The sequence below is a fragment of the Eurosta solidaginis genome, chromosome 3, assembly GCF_040869045.1.
Source record: "Eurosta solidaginis isolate ZX-2024a chromosome 3, ASM4086904v1, whole genome shotgun sequence".
Taxonomy (NCBI): domain Eukaryota; kingdom Metazoa; phylum Arthropoda; class Insecta; order Diptera; family Tephritidae; genus Eurosta; species Eurosta solidaginis.
This window is the reverse complement of record NC_090321.1, coordinates 77,072,240-77,095,721: the sequence shown is the minus strand read 5'-3', so window position 1 is coordinate 77,095,721 and position 23,482 is coordinate 77,072,240. Positions and strand designations below refer to the sequence as shown.

General features: G+C 40.2%; 1 protein-coding gene across 7 annotated transcripts in view; it reads right to left on the bottom strand.

The window, feature by feature from the left end:
• Positions 1 to 23,482, bottom strand: part of Magi (membrane associated guanylate kinase, WW and PDZ domain containing protein magi) — a 244,304-nt gene that overhangs the window by 84,583 nt on the left and 136,239 nt on the right. For 4 of the 7 annotated variants that reach the window (XM_067772445.1, XM_067772446.1, XM_067772448.1 and 1 more), the window contains one exon: positions 21,136 to 22,189. In XM_067772445.1, coding sequence (XP_067628546.1) covers positions 21,136 to 21,976 — 841 coding nt within the window. In that variant the 5' untranslated portion in view covers positions 21,977 to 22,189. The remainder of the gene's footprint in view (positions 1 to 21,135; positions 22,190 to 23,482) is intronic. The other 3 variants (XM_067772449.1, XM_067772451.1, XM_067772450.1) reach the window with 2 other exon arrangements.

Genomic DNA, 23,482 nt, shown 5'->3' with positions numbered 1-23,482 from the left:
CAGTTTAAGGGTAAAGTCCCTCAACGTGATACTGGTTAACTAGCATAACTGAGACAATCGCTGTGCAAGATCAACTTACAACAAACAAAATATACATAAATACATACATACCACATTCGAGAAACCAGCTGTTCGAAATTGGTAATGCACATGCAAGATCAAAACACAAATATGACCGGACCACAACCAGGGCATCTAATGGCGGGTTGACCGTTGTTTACTAAGAGGTACAAAGACCCAACAACAGGAGAAACCTAAGTTGTGGTGGAAGCCCAACGTGCAAGAGAGAGTGAAGAAGGCCTCGGCGACATTTTATGCATCTAAAGGAATGCTGGAGTGTACGTGGGGTATAATGCCCGCACTCTCTCATTGGGTATTTACTCACAGCGATTGTATATTGGTGAATAACCACACAAAAAAGGAACCTACCTCAAAATATTTGAGGGGATATGCAGGCTATCAATGCTTAGCATTACGGAGCCCTGAAAACAACCGCGACGGCTGCACTGTATGCCATTCGGCTAATTACACCTGAAAAATGTAAGTTAAGTAGAAGGGGTATATTGCAATCCATTTTTGAGTAAATAAATGGAGTCTTGAAATTTAGAACACACATTGGAGCCTGATGACAACTTAACATGAGGGGGAAAAGCTTCCACTATCAAGTTTGAAGGAACTTTCCGATAACTCAGAGATCTGAAACTATGCACGAAGATTTAAGTTGTAATATTTAGGATAAACAATTTTTCTAGATGGGGAGGGATCGAGATATTCAGAGATATTTAGAAAGCCCATTTACAACATGTGGAATCTTGCGACCACTATTTTAGTTCCTTCCCGTAGAGCTAGATTCTTGTAACTAAGAACATCCTTCAGAACGCGTTTATGTTTTTGCACCTCATAAAAATTTCCGACGAAAAGGCATTTTCTAAGATGTCATGACTCAGGACCCCTCAACGATATTTTCACTGCAACAAAGTTAAAAAGAATGTATTTAACCTGCTTTTTTTTAATCAAGAAACGTCATATACCGAGCAATGCTAACAAATTTTTTCCAGATCTACTTACTACCAAATTTAAATTGAAAAGATGAAAGCCATGCAGGATTTAATGAAAAGTCATTCAAACTCGTTCATATGACATGAATTTGTCTTTCATTCAAGCGTTTAGACTTCAATTAGGTTAAACAAACAGATGCAAGTAAAAACGTTTTGATAAGTTGTTCTAAAGTATTGCTCAGATTAAAGTAACAAAATTATAAATAAGAAAACTTTTATATTCTTATACTTTTAAGCCCTGTAAACAAATATAACCGCGCTGAGAAATTTAAAACCGATGATTTTCTTGTCATAATCTACCTCATTTTAGCTTGGAATGTGTCCTCTTAAGATTCTGGAGGTAAGCTCACATTGAGATAGGTATAGACTTCTGTCAAATTGAAAGGGTCAGAATGAAGAAAAGGAATCCATTTATAGGGTTCCGAACTCAGAATATGATTATAATACGGATATCAAGAAAATAATTTCCAAGTTGACTACTTGGGACCCAAAAAATTTGCAATGGGTAAAATATTATTCGTTTATCAACTCAATTCTTTCTTTTTCTTCCCCAACGAGCCGAAGCGAAATTCAACACTGAAGGTTGCACAATGCCGACACCGTTTTGCCTTCAAAACAAAATTGACAAGTAATGACGGAAAATCGTTCCACAAAAATTCTTACTCTTACCCTATCGGTGAAATGAACAGCAAAGAAGAGCGGTAGATCTTCATTTACGGTTATAGCCAAACCGCAATAAAATTAACGTATCAAAAATTCCATAGTACGTTTTATCTAAGCAATACTTTATAATATCCATATATAGCCCAAATTTGTATAGGTACTCAGCTGAGCAGAGCTCACAGAGTATATTAATTTTGTTCGCATAACGGTACCCCGTAACGGCATAAACTAATCGAGATAGATATAGACTTCTATATACATATCAAAATGATCTGGGCGAAAAAAGAAATCCATTAAGCCATGTCCGTCCGTCCGTCTGTCCGTAAACACGATAACTTGAGTAAATTTTGAGGTAACTTAATGAAATTTGGTATGTAAGTTCCTGGCCACTCATCTCAGTTCGCTATTTAAAATGAACGAAATCTGAGTATAACCACGACCACTTTTTCGATATCGAAAATTTCGAAAAACCGAAAAAGTGCGATAATTCATTACTAAAGACGGAGAAAGCGATGAAACTTGGTAGGTGGGTTGACCTTATGCCGCATAATAGAAAGTTAGTAAAATTTTGGACAATGGGCGTGGCACCGCCCACTTTTAAAAGAAGGTGATTTAAAACTTTTGCATGCTGTAATGTTCGGTTACACCCGAACTTAGCCTTCCTTACTTTTTCACATATGTCCATGGGCTAGTGTAAAAAAACCAATTCTAATATTCGTATTTCATTTGATGTTTTGTAAAATTAGTATTTGTAAAATAATGATTTTTGAAGGAAATTGAAGGCATGAATGAGCAGCCATCATTGGTATAGCATTTTCAGGTCAAATGAGATTGAGAGAAATCAAATGAAACTTTTTCATTTCTAATGAAATTTGTTTCTTTTCTTTAAGTAAAATGAACCTTTTTTCAAACGAAAACAAATTTTTTTTAAATGAAATGAAACTTTCTTCAATTCAAATGAAACTTTTCTTCAAGCAAAATGAAAGTTTTTTCAAACGAAAATAAACTTTCTTTAAATCAGATGAAACTTTCTTCAATTCAAGTGAAACTTTTCTTCAAGTAAAATTAAACTTTTTTCAGACGAAAAAAAACTTTTTTTAAATGAAATGAAACTTTCTTCAATTCAAATGAAACGTTTCTTCAAGTAAAATCAAACTTTTTTGAAACGGAAATAAACTTGCTTTAAATCAAATGAAACTTTCTTCAATTCAAATGAAACTTTTCTTCAAGTAAAAAGAAACTTTTTTCAAATTAAATGAAACTTTTTTCATTTCAAATCTAGGGGTCGCGTGTGCTATCATAGCCCTGAAAAAGGAGGTGCCTGGTGTTGTTGGGTGAAAAGCTTGAAATCACGGTGCTACAAAGCACCCTTCTATAGAGTACCATTGCTGAGCGCAGTAAACCTAGAATAGTGGTAAGGCGCGGGCTGCCCTAATTGTTGTAGCTTGCTGAGCAGCATTACTGCTGAAAAAAAGTGGAGGTGCGGTGAGGTCACCCTAGGCGGGAGCAGCAAGATAGCACAAAAATGTTTAAGCAATTATGGGTTCGAGGGATGTTCGGATTTAGCCTAGTACACCCCATTCGATGCAATAATCATTTGCACATGAGAATAGATAAGAATGTGACCGTCCTAAATATATTCTTTTCCGACAAACGAAGCATGTCCATTTATTTTTATTATCGAAGTAATGTTAAAAACATTCGCAGATAAAGAGAGTGAGGGAGAGCATTCCGGCGGCTATGATCTGTCCCGGGGATGGCAATTTATGGGAGGTATATATGTACATATATACATTGAAATGAAGGACATTGCTTGGTCCGGAAAAATCCTGCGCCGCTACCGACTGCTGTGGGAAGTAGATATTTTAAAGCTGGAATCTTATACTTTAGCTAACTATATCTCGGAGGCAGCATAGAAAATCAGCATATATTACCTGGTGGAGAATGAACACCAAGACTATAGGGCAGAACCTATAAGAAAATAGTCGTTAGCCTTCAATACATCAAGTCTTTCGTATGAGGCGACTAAAATTATCCGACGGATCTATGGGATAAAGTCCTGCTAGTACCGAAGTTTACCGGCTTCAATCCGGTGAAAAACTGCACAAATCCGTCAAAGTCAACAACATACAACTACTCAGCAAACTTCTGCCATAAAGTCAACACTCTTGAGACGTTCATGAATAACTATTTTTCTGGCTGTGACCACAGACATTTTATGCTTATCTAGTAACCTTTAAGGGGTTTTTAGTAAAAACGTTTTTAGAGTTTAAACTAATTGACTTGTAGTCCTGATAGTTTTCTTCTCTGGCTATAAAAATACTCCCTGAAGGGATTAATATCGATGGCGATAGTTCTTTGCGGTATATTGATCCGGTACATTCTGGAAATTAGCACCACTAATGTACTAACCCTAATATGACATTGTCGAACCTTCTAGGTCTGCGGATTTTAGTCGTTTTTTACGACCGGCATGCCTACGCGGAAAGATTTTAAGCCACTTAACCTGCTGGGAGTCCATGAGGTTTTGCCCACCTTTGGTGGGAAGGTGACCCAAACCATCTTCCAAGATCGAGGTACTTTAAGTCCGATGAAACTTTCAAAGTGTACTTACTTTGTGTGTTACGTAGTGACCAAAAATGGCTGACCTTCAAGGCAAAAACGATTGGAAAGACTATGTCATTGTCTCTTAATATTTTATTTTAAAGTAGCTGTCATGGTCAATGTTATGAGTCATATCGCGGTGTTACAAAGTCGTCTACCTTATAGACTCGTCCAAAACAGCATTCTCGTGGTAAACAGAGCCAATGCTTGGCTACAGGTAATGAACTTTAATGCCTCTTAATGTAACCATTTAACAAAAAAGAAGAAAATGAAAATTGAAACTATTTACAACAAAGAGGTCACGAAGAGAGAAATTTCATAAGAAACAATGAATAAATGTAAACAAATTTGTAGGTAAAACAAGTAAGAACGGGACTGTCTTCGGCTGTGCCGAAGACTTCATACCTTTCATGAATGGGGCTGAACAATAATCTTATCCCGTTCGTAATCTCCGAATAATCGGATGTATAAGATAAGAAATATATAGTGAACAGATCTACATACCTTAACGATTTCTAAGATAAATATAAAATAAAAAACAGGTAGGTACTTTTTGTGAGGATGCAAAGTTTCAGGTTTTTTGTGGTCTGCGTGTAAAAATATGACTACGAATCACGTATTTCAACAATATATGACGTAAACGTAACTATTTGATGAAATTTGATGAATTTTGAAGCTTCTAGCCGTAAAAAGGGGGCAAAAATTAGAGTTTATATGGGGTATATAATATATATACCACCGATCTCTATGATTTTTTCAGACAACAATATAAGCTATATACGTAAGCATATAGTGAAATTTGAAGATTCTAGCTGTGAAAAAGGGGCAGAAATTGCGCAAAGTTTCTTAACTGAACAATCGGTTGTATGAGATATATACTATATATACCAGCGATCTCAATGATTTTTTCAGACAATAATATATCTGCTATACACGTAAGCATTTGGTGAAATTTGAAGCTTCTAGCTGTTAAAATGGGGAAGAAATTGCGCAAAGTTTCTTATCTGAACAATCGGTTGTATGGGATATATACTATATATACCACCGGTATCTATGATTTTCTCAGACAACAATATATGCTATACACGTAAGCATTTGGTGAAATTTGAACATATCTAAACGATTTTTAAGATAAATATAAAATAAAAAATAGGTAGGTAATCTGTGTGAGGATGCAAAGCTTCACGTTTTTTGTGGTCTGCATGTAAAAACTATGACTACGAATAACGTATTTCAAAAATATATGACGTAAACGTAACTATTTGATGAAATTTGATGAATTTTGAAGCTTCTAGCCGTAAAAAAGGGGTCAAAATGACAGTTTATATGAAGTATATAATATATATACCACCGATCTCTATGATTTTTTCAGACAACAATATATGCTATATCCGTAAGCATTTTGTGAAATATGAAGCTTCTAGCTGTTAAAACGGGGCAGAAATTGCGCAAAGTTTCTTATCTGAACAATCGGTTGTATGAGATATATACTATGTATACTACCGATCTCAATGATTTTTTCAGACATCAATATATGCTATACACGTAAGCATTTGGTGAAATTTGAAGCTTCTAGCTGTTAAAATGGGGCCGAAATCGTAAAAAAAATATATATATACTATATATACCATCATATATATATTATATATATCACCGATCTCTATGATTTTTTGACACAACAATACATACTATATACGTAAGCAATCGGTGAAATTTGAAGCTTATAACTGTTAAAATGGGGTAGAAATTGCGAAAAGTTTCTTATCTGAACAATCGGTTGTATGAGATATATACTATATATACAACCGATCTCTATGATTTTTTCAGACAACAATACATGCTATATACGTAAGCAATCAGTGAAATTTGAAGCTTATAGCTGTTAAAATGGGGTAGAAATTGCGAAAAGTTTCTTATCTGAACAATCGGTTGTATGAGATATATACTATATATACAACCGATCTCTATGATTTTTTCAGACAATACATGCTATATACGTAAGCAATCAGTGAAATTTGAAGCTTATAGCTGTTAAAATGGGGTAGAAATTGCGAAAAGTTTCTTATCTGAACAATCGGTTGTATGAGATATATACTATATATACAACCGATCTCTATGATTTTTTCAGACAACAATATATGCTATATACGTAAGCAATCGGTGAAATTTGAAGCTTATAGCTGTTAAAATGGGGTAGAAATTGCGAAAAGTTTCTTATCTGAACAATCGGTTGTATGAGATATATACTATATATACAACCGATCTCTATGATTTTTTCAGACAACAATATATGCTATATACGTAAATATTCGGTGAAATTTGAAGCTTCTAGCTGTTAAAATGGGGCTAAAATTTGCGAAAATATATATATATACTATATATATATACTATATATAGTTATATACTATATATATATACTATATATACCACCATATATATACTATATATACCACCGATCTTTATGATTTTTTCAGACAACAATATATGCTATATACGTAAGCATTCGTTGAAATTTGAAGCCTCTAGCTCTTAAAATAGGGCAGTAATTACGAAAAGTTCCTTATCTGAACAATCGGTTGTGGGGGATATATACTATATAAACGACCGATCTCATAAATTTTTTCAGGCAACAATATGTGCAATATACGAAAGTATATGGTGAAGTTTGAAGCTTCAATCTGTTAAATTGGGTAAGATATTACAAAAATCCTCTTTTTCTGAAATATCGGTTGTATGGAGGATATATGCTATAGTGGTCCGATCCGTCGGTTCCGACAAATGTCTAATCGGACACCCAAATACACCCGCTCACCAAATTTTATCAAGATATCTCAAAAATTGAGGGACTAGTTTGCATACAAATAGACAGACGGACAGACGGACATGGCTAAATCAACTCAGCTCTTCAACCTGATTATTTCGGTATACTTAATGGTGGGTCTATCTATTTTCCTTTAAGGACTTACAATTTTCGGTTTCGTGACGAAATTAATATACCATTTCATTTTCATGAAAGGTATAAAAAACGAAAATAAAAAGTTCAATGGCCTTGCCGCCTTTCTCTTTCCTTACCGCCACTTGGCACCTAATCCACCAAACAATTCCAAATAAACATACAAGTGCATGCATGTATAAGAAAAAACCCTGCAAAAAATTATGTAAGTATTTTTAAAAAATTCGGAATAGAACGCCAGCGCACAGTGAAAAATCTGCTGTTCAAAGCCCAATGGTGCTAGGGAACTCGTGAACAAACCCTGCACGCACTTAAGTCAAAGATATTGCTATAGGACCACCGAAACAGAAAATTATTAGGTCATGAAAACAGCAGTGGATAAGTGTCGAAGGAGCATAAATCACCGTCAATGGCGATGTTTCCAGCGTCACCTCGCGCTGCCCTGAGTCTACAGAAAACCTACGGCGGTACAGGGTGACCGAAAGACAAAAACAAAATAATTTCCCTTTCCCACGACACGATGTTGGCTTATTTTCACAAATAAGATGTATTGGTATATTTCAAAAAAACTAATAATCGATGGAACTGAGAACCTCGTGAGCCAAAGCAAAAGCAAAGAAGTTGTTCGATAAGTGGTTAGAATGTACTAAAACTGAAAACTACAAGAAAAACCCGTAAGGAAGACCATGCCTTCCTCAAGCTCCAAAATAGAGAACAACGTTCACTTCTTAAGACTTAGGAAAAAATTTCAATGGAGGATGGTATATGGACAGATTTAGCGACTGATTTAGACCCTAATGAATATCCATTTAACTGGCCATCACAGCAGGCCAGAAATGCTGTCCTGGCCGTCGAAGAGTCCCTGTAACACGGTAGTCGACAGTAAAAATTATATCGCCGCTGCGCTCACAAAAACAGTTATGTGTTTTCGAGTAACTTTTCATGAGATCAAAAAAACTTATTTCTGGTGTCCATTTGCAAAATTTTGGAATTATCGTATTTTTGAGATATTTTATGGAAAGTATGTTATTGATGTGTGCAGGAAAATATCATGTTTTTTAACCCATTACGACGTGATAAATATTTGCGCCGTTTTATAGCACATAGCTGCTTTCAAACATGTTTCAAATTTGCTTTTGGCGGGAGGGAAATGTATGAAATTTTTGCCGTATTGCCTCATAATGCTTATGGAGATGACCCATTAAGCCCCTGGGAGGTGTAGCTTCATCAAACAGGTTTCTGGGTATTCAATCGCCTAATTGTGTAGGTGGTGTTCTGGGGACATAAGAAGACAGCCCGTAGCGGTTCTGAGGGCAGTATTTTGGCATGCCTGTGTTTTCTTCCAGTGAGTAACCTTTAAGCTTGGCGACCATATCGGGGACGCGTAGCATGCAATCGGCCGGCCAATTGCTTTGTAAGTAGTAATGAGCGTTTCTTTATCTTTAACACAAGTGCTGCCGGCAAGAGATTTGAGGATTTCTTCCCAGTTAATCCATTACAGTTTAACTGCGGAATTCTGAAGTGCATAGGGGGTGACGTCGTCACTCTGGGAGTAAGTGACGGGTGACTACGCCTGGGTTGTGGAAGGCTAGGACGCAACTGCTGTTGTGGCCCTGGGACTGGACGTCCTTGGGTAAGCATTGGGGTACCCGGTGTATTTGGGTATGCGGCCTGGCAACATGGCGCAATGAAACCCGTCGGGGGTTGCCGTCGCGGAGACCAGAACATCTAGGAAAGTGGCACCGTACATGGCAGGAGCTGCATTGGGCGGATGTTGCAAACATATATGTATATTCTGTGCTGGCAAACGGTTCAAAAGGTGGTAGAGACTAAGTGTCTGTTTCCCTGACCTACTCGAATGCTAGTGTCGGACAGAGGGGGAGAAGAAGACGAGGGCGAGGGCTGATGATTGGCATTGCTACCGACTCTACTACGGATATTGTAGTTATGAGTAGGAGCGGCCGTATGCGCTGGTGGCGCTATGGGGCGCGAGCAGCATCGGGTACTTGTTGTGGCTTGCTCAGCAGTGGGGCTACTAGAAGGTAGTGGGGGCGCTAAGGCGCAGAATACGGGACGACCTTGGGCATCAACAGCAAGGAGCCACAAAAGATTTATAAAAGTTACGAGGACGTCGTGTTTTGGTCTAGCCCAGAACATCCTGTCCGATGCAACCATCCCTTGCACGTGACACACTGACAAGAGAGTGACCGTCCTAAAAATATTCTTTTCCGGCAAACGCAGCATACCTTCCCGGAGCAAGAGAATATGGCGCAGTCCCACTGCAACAATCTGCTGGGAGGATGACAATTTGTGGGAGACGCACAACAAATTAAATGGGGTTACACTGAAATTACAGCCCTTGGTCGCGAAAAATCCCGAGTCGCTCCGGTACATAAAACCGGCTGCTTTGGGAAGCGTCAAACAAGCCAGTTTCTTCATTAAGAATGTCATATTATTCATATTTGAATTAAAAATAGAAATATCTTTGGAAACAACAAAACAATATTTACCTTTGCAATGGTCGACTTCCAATTGCATCCGAGCAAATAAGCTTGTAGAACCTACGTAGTATATACAGTATGTATTTGTGTATGTATGTAGATGGTTTGTAACTTTTTTTTACATTAAAATCAAAACACTTTCGCCAGCGATTAAAAACAGTTGTAAGTAAGCAAGTACATAACCGTTTTTCAGAGTACTTTTAGTGCTGCGAGGACATAGCTGTTTTCGATCACTTCTAAGCCAAAAGAGATATAAAAACAACGGCATACGCAATTAAGGGCTCTGCTACATATAAATCCTGACCCTGAATGGATCCAGTGAACCATTAGATGGCAGTAAAAGTGTCATAGTAAAAGTACCATATTTCTATTCAAGGTGAGTAGACAAACACGCGAAAGTAAGATTTTTCATATTAAAGAACCTACGCCTTCTTATAGGGACATGATTTGAGGACATTACTAACCTAATAGCAGCCCGAATTGGTGTTTCCATCAGATCTGTTGAAAGAAATATAACTTTCTAACAAGAAATGCGATGAATGAGCAACATAACATGAGTGAGGCGATCAAGTCCTGCGCTCTGTGTTCATGTCCTGCGCTCGCCAGGCCAAGGCAGAGTTGCCAGATCTTTGCACTGTCCATATCCGTAACACTACAGAAGCCTTCGGAGAGGGCTTTCGCTATCAACACAATAACAACAACACACGTGGGCACTACCGACACCAATATTACGTGATCATGAAAACGTGCGAGGTCGAATTATCGACACAGGTCATCAACTTGTGCACCTCTACCACGAATGTGAGCACCTGATCCCAAGAAAAGTTTTAAGCCAAGAAGCTACTATCTCATAGTATGGACAGATAACAATCTAACAAATTATAATACTAAGATGAAAGTTGAACCAGGCTGATTTTCATCGTCTTCTGCTATATCTGATTAGCTCTGAGTACGACGTTCTCCGGGCAAAAGTTGGTTTCAGTGTTAAAATTATCTTCTGGCGTCATAAGGCGACAAGACGTAGAGATTCATAGGACGGCGTTCTTGCAGATGTGTAACTTCTTCTATATAGTATCTTCTAAGGGTGGAAATCATAATGGCACATGATCGCAGTGCTGCCTAGTGTGTTGTTAACATTTCTTTACTTTTGCACGATGTGCTACCGGCAAGTGATTTGAGGATTCGGTTGCGGCTCTGTACTTTAGTGGCATTTTCACACCTACGATGTTAGGGTGGCTAACAGCTGGAAGAAGTGTATGACGGGAGTTCCAATTGTGATATCCATCTTCTTGTAGCTATGACACTCCACGAAGGTTTTGTGGAGTGTTTTCCATGTTGATGATCCTTTGTCGCATATAGATCCGGTACGATCGAACAATTTAATATGACTAAATTAATCCTTCTAGGACATCCATCCTCCACCCAGTTGGAAATATAAAACAGATAGCTGTTTACTTAAGATCTGTGTTCATTACTCCCATCAGTTTAAACTATTAAACATAAATCTATGGTAACTTATTCAGATGGGGGACGTATTAAACTGACTAACTCCGAGGGTAGTAGAAAAAAGGAAAAACGGATTTAGAATTACTTGTTATTCCCTGGTGTTCCCCACTGGCGTCAGCTATCGAAGCAAAGACTCGCGCGCTTTCTTGCGAAGCGACCAAAAAGCATCATGATCACATTGGCGCTTAACCGGCTAAGCGTTTCGGTCGTTTCGTAACAATTCACCCCAGCTATTCCTGTTTTGCGAATTAGAAGCACTAAGAGAGGTAAAGTCTTCTTCCACTTGCCTCTCTCAACTCAGTGGAGGTCTCTGCTTCTTCTGCTTCCAAATGGCAGTGTCGCTTAAAGCCTTATACTCCTTACAGATTTTAGTACGCAATTATTAGCCTTATTAATAAATGAAATAAGCCTTATATAAGCAATAAGCCTTATATAAGTATGTACGCATACATACATACGTTACGTCGACATTGAATTTACGGATCGTTTGGTTTTAAGTTTGCTACACACGGTCCTGTATAAAACTGAGTTTTTGTTGTAGGATTACATAAATAAGATTAAGCCCAACAAAAGGCCAAGAGCAATAAAATTTGTCATTGTTGTTTCTTTTATTTAATTTTTTTTACGTGGGGCGTATAATAAAATCTTGAGAGTTTGTCACCGATCTGTACCCATTGAGCAGAGGCAGCATCTTAATGAAAAAAGCAAAACGTTCAAGATGAACAAAATCAGAAATCAGAACAGAAATGCGAGAACACGATTTCAGTACGTGCATATAACGGTAAATTTAATATAATTTTGTGAATGAATACATACCAACCAACCGGTATAGCACAACTACAGATGATTACGAATGTTGTGTGTGTTGTCGCCCCAACGGGTTAGGGGGTTAGAATATACCCGCGGTAGGTATGCCTGTCGCATGAGGCGACTAAAATACCAAATATATTCAATGGGTTGTGTAGCGCAACCTTTTCAGTTGCCAGCGCAATATATAGCTTCTCCAAACCCAAGTGTCAACCTCACCTATCCGTGGCGAATCCTGTTTCATTAACAGCCGAGGCTCTGGCGACCCCGAACTCCTCATGGATCTAGGGGGTGGGAGGGTGGTATGGCCTAGAAGGTCGCATGTGGTTATAACAAATCGTTCCCGAGATGGTCGGGCTTGGTACCGTAACGTACCGGATCTGCATCCGGAAAAGGACCATCAACATCGATAACCCAAGACCTTCGGGGAGTGCCCTTATCGCTACAACAACAACATTACGAATGTTGTATGATGAGGCTGCACAAGAATCTGAACACAAATTTGTGAGTTTACGTGAGAGCCAAAAGAAAATTTCCTTCTCGTTATGACATCGAAGGGGAGCGGTCTGTTTTGGGACATCTTCATCTGCTGCTAGACTCATCGTCTTCAGCATAATTAATCCATGCTGTTTATGATGGTTGACAACCTCTGCTTGATCTAACGTCGTATCATCAAAGCATAACTTTCTCAATTGAGAGACCGGACGACTTTACTACAGCATCCAACAAAGCAGATTATAAAGCCTTCTCATAATTCACATAGACCTCATTCGGTGACTTCTCAGTCCCAAAAAACAGTCTATGTATAAGTTTGGCGAAGTCATTGACTCAGCTACAGCACGCATTATATTGATAGGTTAAATAACAGATATTCGCCCTTATTATCCAGGGAATGTACTCATGACTGAGCCGAATTGTGGATATCAAGCGGGGAGCAGAAAGAGTCTTAGAATAATTAAAGCGAACCCTCGACTGTTTGGGGACAGTTGGGGGTTAGTAATTAACGCTTTGTCCAACCCAATGATGCATTATTTTTATTGACTGTTTGGTTGCATCGCTGAGCTTCATAAAACCGCCAATTTCGAACGATGTCTCAGCAATCTGTCCTGATGTATGTCTCGTAATCATCGGAGTCAAAAGAAGATGAGATGTGCAACGAATAAAGGCCAAAAGGTTATGCGAATGGACGAAGAGAGTCAACCAATATTTTAACGTATTAACGTCCGATAAATGCAAACTAATCTATGAAAAAATTGTTCCATAAAAAGAGCTGAGTTCTTCAACAATTTATAAAAATTTAGTCCCAACAACAAAAATGGAAACACCGTACTATTCCGAAGACAATAAGCGCTTTGGGGTCGCTATGTTATCGAAGTTGATCATTAATTTTTGTAACTTTGCTGTGATTGTTTTACTAAAAAAATCTAGCCTAAACCTTTGGTGTAACCGATGAAACCGGTTCCTGGCTAGAAAGGCACTATAGAAGGTGTTTGGCAAAGAGGGTAGTGACTTCTAATATTCTTACGAAGACAATCTGTGAAAATCACCCTTTATAAGATGTCGATGTCCTTTTTTTGTCAAATTTTTTGCTTGAAAGCTGCTGAAGCTACTATGACTCAACTTCTTATTATATTATCATTCTTACTTCAGTTCTGCAGTTACGTGTACACCCTACTTCTCTGTCAGAAAAAACTATGGTGAGGAAGCGGTCGGTAAAATTATTTTCTTTATGAAAAATTTTGGAAAAAGTTACACGACTTAAATTTTATTTTTTACACAGCTCATGGGTATGTGCATAAATATTTTATATACAAAGCAGTCACATATGCATATACTTTATTCGAATCAGCACACACATGAGCACCGTCCTATTTTTCTGAAAGCTCTCAACTCGTGTGCATGCAGTGGCGTAGTGAGGGGGAGCGGGTAGGGGGATCTTGCCCCGGGTGCTACTCACAAGGGGGCACCAAATGGTCCGCAAAGCAGAATTTCCTGGATAATTTTTATTTTTATCATAACTGATTTCTGAAAAATATGACTTCGCAGTAGAAAAGAAATTGAACCTAAAACTCCTTTAGTATTACTTACTTTTATAATCTCGTATGGAGAAGTTGTTTTTCCAAACTTGCGAGTGGCACTTCAAATACTCTTAACTATATCAGTATCAATTGCTAGCTGCGAACGTTCCCCGGGCGCAAGAAAGCCTCACTACGCCAATGTGTGCATGAGCGAAAAATATCCAAATGTGCTGCACATGTGTGTGTAAATACGAACCCTGCTCCTTACACTTTTAATGAAAATGGACTAGTATATTAAGTTTTTCAAGAAACTCAAAATTATAAGTCCTTAAAGGATATGAGATAGACCCCCCAACATGTATACCAGAATAATCAGATGACAAGCTGATTTAATTTAGCCATGTCATGGGTATATTTTGGTCTCCGATTTGACATTTTTCGGAAGCAACTGGATCGGACCACTATAGCATACATATAGCATACATATATCCCCTATACCACCGATTGTTCAGATAAGAAGCTTTTCGTAATTCTGTCCCGCTTTAACAGCTAGAAGCTTCAAATTTCACTGAATGCTTACGCATATGGCATACATATCGGTCGCATGGACAGTGCATATCCCATACAACCTATTATTCACATAAGAGATTCATTGTCGTAGCTATCTTATGTTGACAACAAGAAACGTGAAACATTGTGTGAGGATTACCGATGTGTCTTTAGTAATTCTATACGACAGCATGACACAACACCCACACGAAAAATTTCAATTACTGTTGCAAATATCTCTTGACAGACCCAAAATTTTTGACCTCCTAGAATTCGCGATCCTGGATCCAAAACGCGTCTTCTGATACCCATCTCGATATTTTTGGACATGTTAACAATGCCATGCTTTCGTATAGAATTACCCTTTTTTATTTGATACTAGCAGACCCGGCAGATATTGTTCTGCCCCAAATTTGGTTTATCTGCATACATTTTAATAAGCTTTTTCCACCTGACTCTGCCCTCCGCCCCTTTTCACTTTTTCTTAATCCTTTTATTCACACCCACTCCGACTTTTTCGCTTCATCTATCTCTATCTTCGTCTCACTCTATCTCTTTCTCAGTATCCTTCTCCTTCCCTCTTTTCTCTTCTCTCAAGTTCTTCTCATTCTTCTTCATCCCTTATGCCGGTCCCAGAGGGTGGTATGTATTTTGTTCCAATCCCACTCCGAGTCTCAGTCCCAGTCCTAGTCCTAATCCCAGAACCAGTCTGTCTCTGGTCTACTTCACGGAAAAAAGGATCGTATATACTAATATAGCCAAATTTATATACCAAATCGAATAGGACGAATGTAAATAGGTATGTGGGTATTATTAATTCATGTCTTTATTTCGGCTTCGCATGCACATTTATCAGTTTTTGCCAGGTTGATGCGACTAAATCGAATATCACAATGAAAATTACTTTAAAGCTCTCAGCAACAGCTTTCATTTAATATCCATATTACACACACATTCTAGGGGTATCTGGGTCCACGTTTTGGCCTATATCTCGAGACCCTAGTCATCCAGTGGTATACAAAATACTCTGTACTAAAGCACACATCAACAGCTTCAATTTCATACCCACAATGAAAAACACATCCTAGTGTTACCCAGATCCACTTTTAGGCCTATATATCGAGACCCTAGTCACCCAGGGGTACGAAAAATACCCCGTATAAAAGTACTCATGTTGCTGTTGTTGTTGTAGCAGTGCTTCGCCCCACCTAACAGCCGCGACCGATCACAAATTGTCATCAATATCCTCTAACGGGAGTCCAAGGAAATTTGCTGTTTCAACAGGGGTGGACCATAATGAGAGGGGTGTTAGAGGCGTTGGTTCCACATTACAACTAAAGAGATGGTTGGTGTCATGTGGGGACACATTGCAAGCGGGGCATACATTTTGTATGTCGAGGTTGATTCTGGATAAGTAAGAGTTTAACCTGTTGCAGTATCCCGTTTCCCTGGGGAGTATGCGTTCCTCTTCCGCGAGTTTTGGATACTTTTCTTTGAGTACCGGATTCACCGGGCAATTCCCGGCATAAAGGTCCGACGCCTGTTTGTGGAGTTCACCAAGGACCTGCTTGTGTTTTTTCGCTTCATACGGCTGGGTTCTCAGGTGCCGTATTTCCTCAAAATGCTTACGGAGATGACTCCTTAAGCCCCTAGGCGGTGCTGGTTCATCAATCAGGTGTCTGTTGGGATGTTCAGGTTTCTGGGTATTCAACAGGAACTGTTTGGCCAGCATCTCATTCCTCTCCCTGATGGGGAGTATTCTCGCCTTATTATGCAGATGGTGTTCTGGGGACATAAGAAGACAGCCCGTGGCAATTCTGACAGCAGTATTTTGGCAGGCCTGTAGCTTCTTCCAGTGGGTAATTTTAAGGCTTGGCGACCATATGGGTGACGCGTAGCACGTAATCGGCTGGCTAATTGCTTTGTATGTAGTCATGAGCGTTTCTTTATCTTTTCCCTAGGTACTGCCAGCGAGGGATTTGAGGATTTTGTTGCGGCTCTGAATTCTCGGAACAATTGCGGCTGCGTGCTCACCAAAATGTAGATCCTGATCAAACGTCATACCCAAGATTTTGGGGTGTGGGACAGTCGGTAGCGTAGTTCCATCGACGTGGATGTTCAAAATGGTCGACATTTGGGACGTCCATGTAATAAGGTCGCGGAAGATTTAGTCGGTGATAATTCCAGGTTTCGCGAGGCGAAAAAACTGGAGAGATCAGGGAGGTAGCCGTTTATTCTATTGCATAGCTCATCAATCTGTGGGCCTGGGCCTGTGGCCATTATTGTGCAGTCATCGGCGTAGGAAACGATTGTGACTCCTTCCGGTAATGAAGGTAGCTTAGATATGTAGAAATTAAACAAAAGTGGGCATAGGACACCACCCTGTGGCACCCCTTGTTTAATTCTCCTTGGTTTTAATGTTTCGTTTCTAAATTGCACCGATGCCTGCCGACCACCCAGATAATTTGCGGTCCACATTTTAAGACATGGGGGAAGAGTAGACCCTTCCAGGTCTTGCAGTAACGAGCCATGGTTGACCGTATCAAAAGCTTTTGATAGGTCTAGCGCTACGAGTACTGTTCTATGGTGGGGGTATTGATTTAAACCGCAATTTATCTGGGTGCTAATGGCATTTAGCGCGGTGGTAGTGCTATGGAGTTTTCTGAAGCCATGCTGATGAGGCTAGCTGCAAATTTGCTTGGAAATAAGGGAGCAAAATGGCTTCAAGCGTCTTTGCTACTGGCGATAGGAGAGATATCGGACGATACGACTGTCCTATGTTAGCTGGTTTCCCAGGCTTTAGTAGCGCGACCACCTTGGCCATTTTCCATTTCCGGGTATGACAAAGGTGGAAAGAGACAGATTGAAGACATGCGCTAAATATTTGAAACCCTCTTTCCCTAGGCTTTTAAGCATCGGCATGGCTATGCCGTCTGGGCCCACTGCTTTGGATGGTTTAACGCGACCAATGGCGTCCTCAACCTCTTTAGCGGTGATGGTGATTGGTGGCGCGCTGAATTTGTGTTTATGTGCGTGTCTATTGGCTCTCCGTCTATCTTTTTCGACCGTAAGATGCATTATATATTGTCGGCAGAAAGCGCTCGCGCATTTTTTCGCATCCGACAGCACTTTGTCGCCAAAGGAGATGGAAACTTTGTCTTTGTGCTTAGTCGGATTCGATAGGGACTTTACGGTGGACCAAAGTTTACCCACATCGGTAGAGAGGTTACAACCTCTTAGGTGCTCCCCCCATTTCGCACGCTTGTGTTCGTCCACAAGCAATCTGATGCGTTGGTTTATATCCCTTGTTTGGGGGTCGCCTGGATCAAGCTGTCTTATAAGGTCACGTTCTCTCGCTAAGTTTGGGGCCTCCGCCGGGAAGTGGGGCCGGATTTCGGGAATTCTCCCGGCGGGAATGAAACGTGCCGAGGCGGATTCAATGACCCAACGGAAGGCACGCTCTCCTTGGCGGGCATCAGTCGGGATAGGGAGGGCAGCAAAGAGGTTGTCTGTAAAAGATTTATATTCTTCCCACTTTCCTTTTTTGAAGTTTATGAAAGTGCGTTTTTCGGTGACGATGAAGTCGGCGGTTCGCTCGAGCGAAATAAGTATAGGCAGGTGGTCGGATGCCAATGTTACTATCGGCTGCCAGTTGACGCAGTTTACGAGTTCTGCGCTCACGATTGAGATATCTGGCGAACTGTGACAGCTTCCTACCATACGTGTGGGGGCGTCTCCGTTTATTGTTCAGAACGTCGTTTCTTCTATTTGATCCGCCAACATCTCACCCCTACTGTCCGCCCGCAAATTTGAATGCCATAAATAAGATAATGCGATTGTTGCCAGTTAGTAAGGATCTGATATTAGGGCGGTATCCACTGGGGCAACAGGTGGCAGGAGGGATGTAGATGTTGATGATTTCTAGGTTTGCATCGCCTGACTGGACAGATAGGCCTTGACGTTCTAAGACATTGTCCCTGCGGTCGATGCCAGGATCAAATATATAATATTGCACAGAGTGGTGTATGATAAACGCAAGGCCGCCTCCATTTCCGCTCTCGCGATCTTTTCTGCGGATATTATACCCAGAGCAGGTCTGCAATGCAGATCTTGCTGTGAGTTTAGTCTCTTGAATCGCAGCAATGCGGATGTTGTGCCGCTTCATGAAATCGACTATCTCCGTAATCTTCCCAGTTAGTCCATTACAGTTTAACTGCGGAATTCTGAAGTGCATAGGAGGACTACGCCTGGGCTGAGGAAGGCCAGGACGCAATTGCTGTTGTGACCCTGGGACTGGGCGTTCTTGGGCAAGCATTGGGGTACCAGGATGATTTGGGTTTGCGACCTGGCAACAAGGCGCGATGAAACCCGTCGGGGGGTTGCCGTCGCGGAGACCAGAACATCTAGGAAAGTGGCACCACCCAAGGCAGGAGCTGCATTGGGCGGATGTCGCAAACATATATATTCTGTGCTGGCAAGCGGTGCAAACGGAGGTAGGGACTGAGAGTCTGTTTCCCTGACCTACACGATTGCTGCCGGAAAAGAAGGGGGGGGGGGGGGGGGGGGGGGGGGGGGGGGGAAGGCGGGGGCAATGGCTGATGCTCAGCACTGCTACCGACTCTACTACGAAGATAGTAGTTATGAGCGGTAGCAGCTATTTGAGTTGTTGGGGTTGTGGGGCGCGAGCAGCAGCGGGTACTTGTTGTGGCTTGCTGGGCAGCGGGGCTGCTGGAAGATAGTGGGGGGGGGGGGGGGGCTTAGGCGTAGACTACGGGACGCCCTTGGGCGTGAACAGTAAGGAGCCACAAAAGATTTATAAAAGTTACGTGGACGTCGGGTTTTGGGATCAAGCCCAGAACAACCTGTCCATCCCTTACACGAGACACACTGAACAGAGTATGACCGTCCTAAAAAGATTCTTTTCCGGCAGATGCAGCAAAACCATTACTCAGGACCGGGGTCAGGAGACGGACCCGGATTTGATTCGATACCTTCCCGGAGCAAAAGAAATATGGAGCAGTCCTGCTGCAAGGAGCTGCTGGGAGGATGGCAATTTGTGGGAGGGACGCAACAAATTAAATGGGGTTACACTGGAATGACAGTCCTTGGTCGGGAAAAATCCCGAGTCGCTCCGGTACATAGAACCGGGAAGCGTAGTACTCATAAATATTGTACAAACACATCCCAGGATTACCCAGGTCCATGTTTTTATCTCAAGACCCTATCCAGTACGGGATAAAAAGTATCATATGCATGTCTCCGGGTTCTAAGCTACCCCCCGACCAATTTTCAGCAAAATCGGTTCATCCGTTCTTGAGTTATAAATAGTGTAACTAATACCACTTTCTTTTATGTATGTATATATGTAGATTTCTCGAAAATGTTGCTTAAGTATGTATTGTACATATGTTATCTATGTATTATACTGTTTTCACACAGAAACTTAATGATCTCATTTCACCTGCTAATGAAATCGTAAATTTTTTTCTTTCACACAGAAGTAACTGCTCGATTAGTATGAAGGATGAGACAGACAATCATGGCGGAACGATACAAGGTGGGAGCATGGTGACATACCTACAAACAAACAAAATTCCATGTACTTGTAAATTCGATGGACAAATGTCAAAATCGTACTGCGCCGGTAGTTGATGTATCAAATCAAATAAAAAAGGTTATAATCAGCTGTTCGATGCGGCCACCTTGTATCGTTCCGCCATGCAGACAATGACATTTGCTTTGAAAACTAAGAAGCGGAAACGAAAGCGGAACGCTACCAACAGAGTTGCATTGTGCTTTTGACTTCATTAGGCATTCGATTAGCTACTAATGAAATAATAATAGATTCGAATTTTGTAGGGAAGATTGAGCTCAATAAGCGTCTTAATGTAGAAAACTGCCTTTATTATTCAATAAGCCGTCTGTGTGAAAACAGTATTACATACCTTATAAAGTCGATTATTCGGATATTACGAATGGAATAAGATTATTGCTCAGCTTCATTCATGAAAGGTATGAGGCCTTCGGCACAGCCTAAAACAGTCCTGTGTACTGACTTGTTTTGATAAAAGCTTACAGCTGAGTATATAATGTTCGGTTACACCAGAACTTAGACGTCCTTACTTGCTGTTTAATACAGGTTTAGACTTCTCTGGGTCAAAATTGAAAACAAATTCTTCGTACGCATTTCCACGAAAACCGGTATAATCTAAATGTTACACCTAATTTGGTTTGGTTATATACATATGTATGTATAAATGTACTCAGTATAAAACAGTTTTAACTCAACTCCCGCAAATCGGCTTATAACATTGTAAAACTTCAACTTCCTTCTTCACAGGCAGCCGAAGTTGTAAAATGAATTTGCATGCTACGCCTCTTGCAGTTGCACCGCATAACATTGATTTTCCGTTAGCTTTGGCAATTGTCTATCAATTTTATATTTTCGCTTTTCAAATAGAATTATAAACACTCACCTTTACTTCCTTTGAGGATGCTGTTAATATTTCCACCGCCTTTGCCATTGTTACTATTATTGTTGTTGTTTTTGCCAATGATGCTACCATTGCTATTGTTCTGATGGTGATGATGATGATGATGGTGGTGATGATGATGGTTGCCCTGACTGTTGGACATAGTCAACTGCTGGTGATTATGATTGTTCATAGACGCTGAAGGTATGGCACTACCCGTTAGTGATGTTATATTTGGCGCAGGGAGAGGTGGTGGTGATGCAACATCCTCACGAGAAACATTTGGTATTGTTATTGGTTTTTTACCAAACACGACGCTGCCACCACCAACAACACCAGCAACACTATTACTATTACTACCGTTGCTATTGCTATTTGCATTTTTGTTATGCATACTGCTATTGTTGTTGTTGCTATGATTTCCGTTGGCAGCACTTAAATTTGAATTTCCGTTTAATGTTGCCAAACTGGCTGCAACGGTGCTCACATCTACTCCTGCTGCAGATGTAGATGTTGTTACTTCCCCCGGTGTTGTCGTTGTCCCAGATACCGACGACGACGATGACGACAAGACATTGCCTAAGGCATTTGGGGCAGCATGCGGCGCCGGCGGATGGTGATAATGTTGGTTCAACGCTCCACCGGTGTTTGTTGTATCTATTAGTGATGTTGTTGCAGAAGCAGGTTCACCACTGCTATGACTGGTGCTACCACCGGAATTCGCTGTCACATGCGCAGCAGTCGCCGTCACTATTGCAGTTGCCATTGTTGTGCTCGCACCAGCAGCAGTTGTTGTTGTTGTTGTACCTGCGGCTTGTGAATTTTTGGCTGCCAATGTAGGCATTTTTAGCCAATTTGGTTGGTCACAGTTCGCTGTTATTACTTTAGTCGTTGTTGCTGCTCAATGTTGTTGTTGCGGTCTGGTAATTTATTTATTTTTTATTATGCTTTAATAAGATTTCTTTGTTGTTGTCTACTTAATAATATTACTTTTTTTACAGAGAAAATAGCTACATTTTGCAGCTATTATTTGTATTAAAGCAGTGTTGGGCGTGTTCTGAAATATTAGCGACGCAAAAGTAATAAAAATCCTGAAAACAAATCTGAAATGTTTCCGAAATAGTCCCCAAAACAATCACAATTCACATGGAAAGGACCTTGAATACTATGCCAAAATGTAGCCAAATGAATTTCGATACAACACCACATCGATACTTTTTTCATTCGATACTAGTATTTTCTACTCGATACTGTTACTTTAAGTGTAAGCGTAAGAGTAGTCGTTGTAAGTGGTAGGAGGGATTCATGTAGAATGTAAAACATGTTATATTGGTATACATTAACCTGGGTGATTTGTATGGACGAAAGTTAACCTATATCGCGCCATCGATTTTTCGATTGGATTTGGGCTCAGGAAAAAAAATTCCACTACGCATACCAAAAAAAATAATTTTCGAGCCTGCAAAAAAAAATGACGAAAGGGTAAATTTTTCGACCAAAACACTCCCCAAAACCCAAAATATATTTTTTTTTCTTCGAAAAACTGTTGCAAAAAAGTTGGCGATAACAGTTTTTTGAAAAAAAAAAAATATTTTTTGGGTTTTGGGGAGTGTTTTGGTCGAAAAATTTACCCTTTCGTCATTTTTTTTTGCAGGCTCGAAAATTATTTTTTTGGATATGCGTAGCGGAACTTTTTTTCCTGAGCCCAAATCCTATCGAAAAATCAATGGCGCTATATAGGTTAATAAATCGACCCAGTCTAGTATATATACTGTATGGCTTACAAGAGGATGTGGTAGCATAGGCGTATTAGTATGGTATTAGTATGCTGTATGGAGTAATAAGGAATGGGAGCGTAATAGTAATAGTGACTACACTGTAGCGTAATGTGAGAGCATGGTACGTGGTACAGTTTACATGAGCCAAATCTCACAGCAACTCAATGCAAACACGTCGCTCGCATATATGTTCGTACATTAAAGTCTCTAAGCATATACACAATATTTGTGCATGCAGGTGCTCGAATAGATGTATGCACGGCTGTTTTGTTGAGGATAAACGGCCAGAGCAAACATGAGCAAATGCGTGATTTTTATTACTGATGCAAAAAGTGTTTACAAAAACAAAGCAATTGGTTAGGTATTCAGGCTTAAATTGAAATAAACTACCTTGTGAAATTTGGTTCTATGTTTGATTCTATGACGATAACTGTTTTCTCTGAAAATGGGTGACATCGGTTGAAGCCAGCCCAGTTTTTATACACAGTCGACCGTCTATCCTTCCGCTCGGCCGTTAACACAATAACTTGAGCAAAAACCGCATATTTACAAACACATTCTAGAGTCACCCC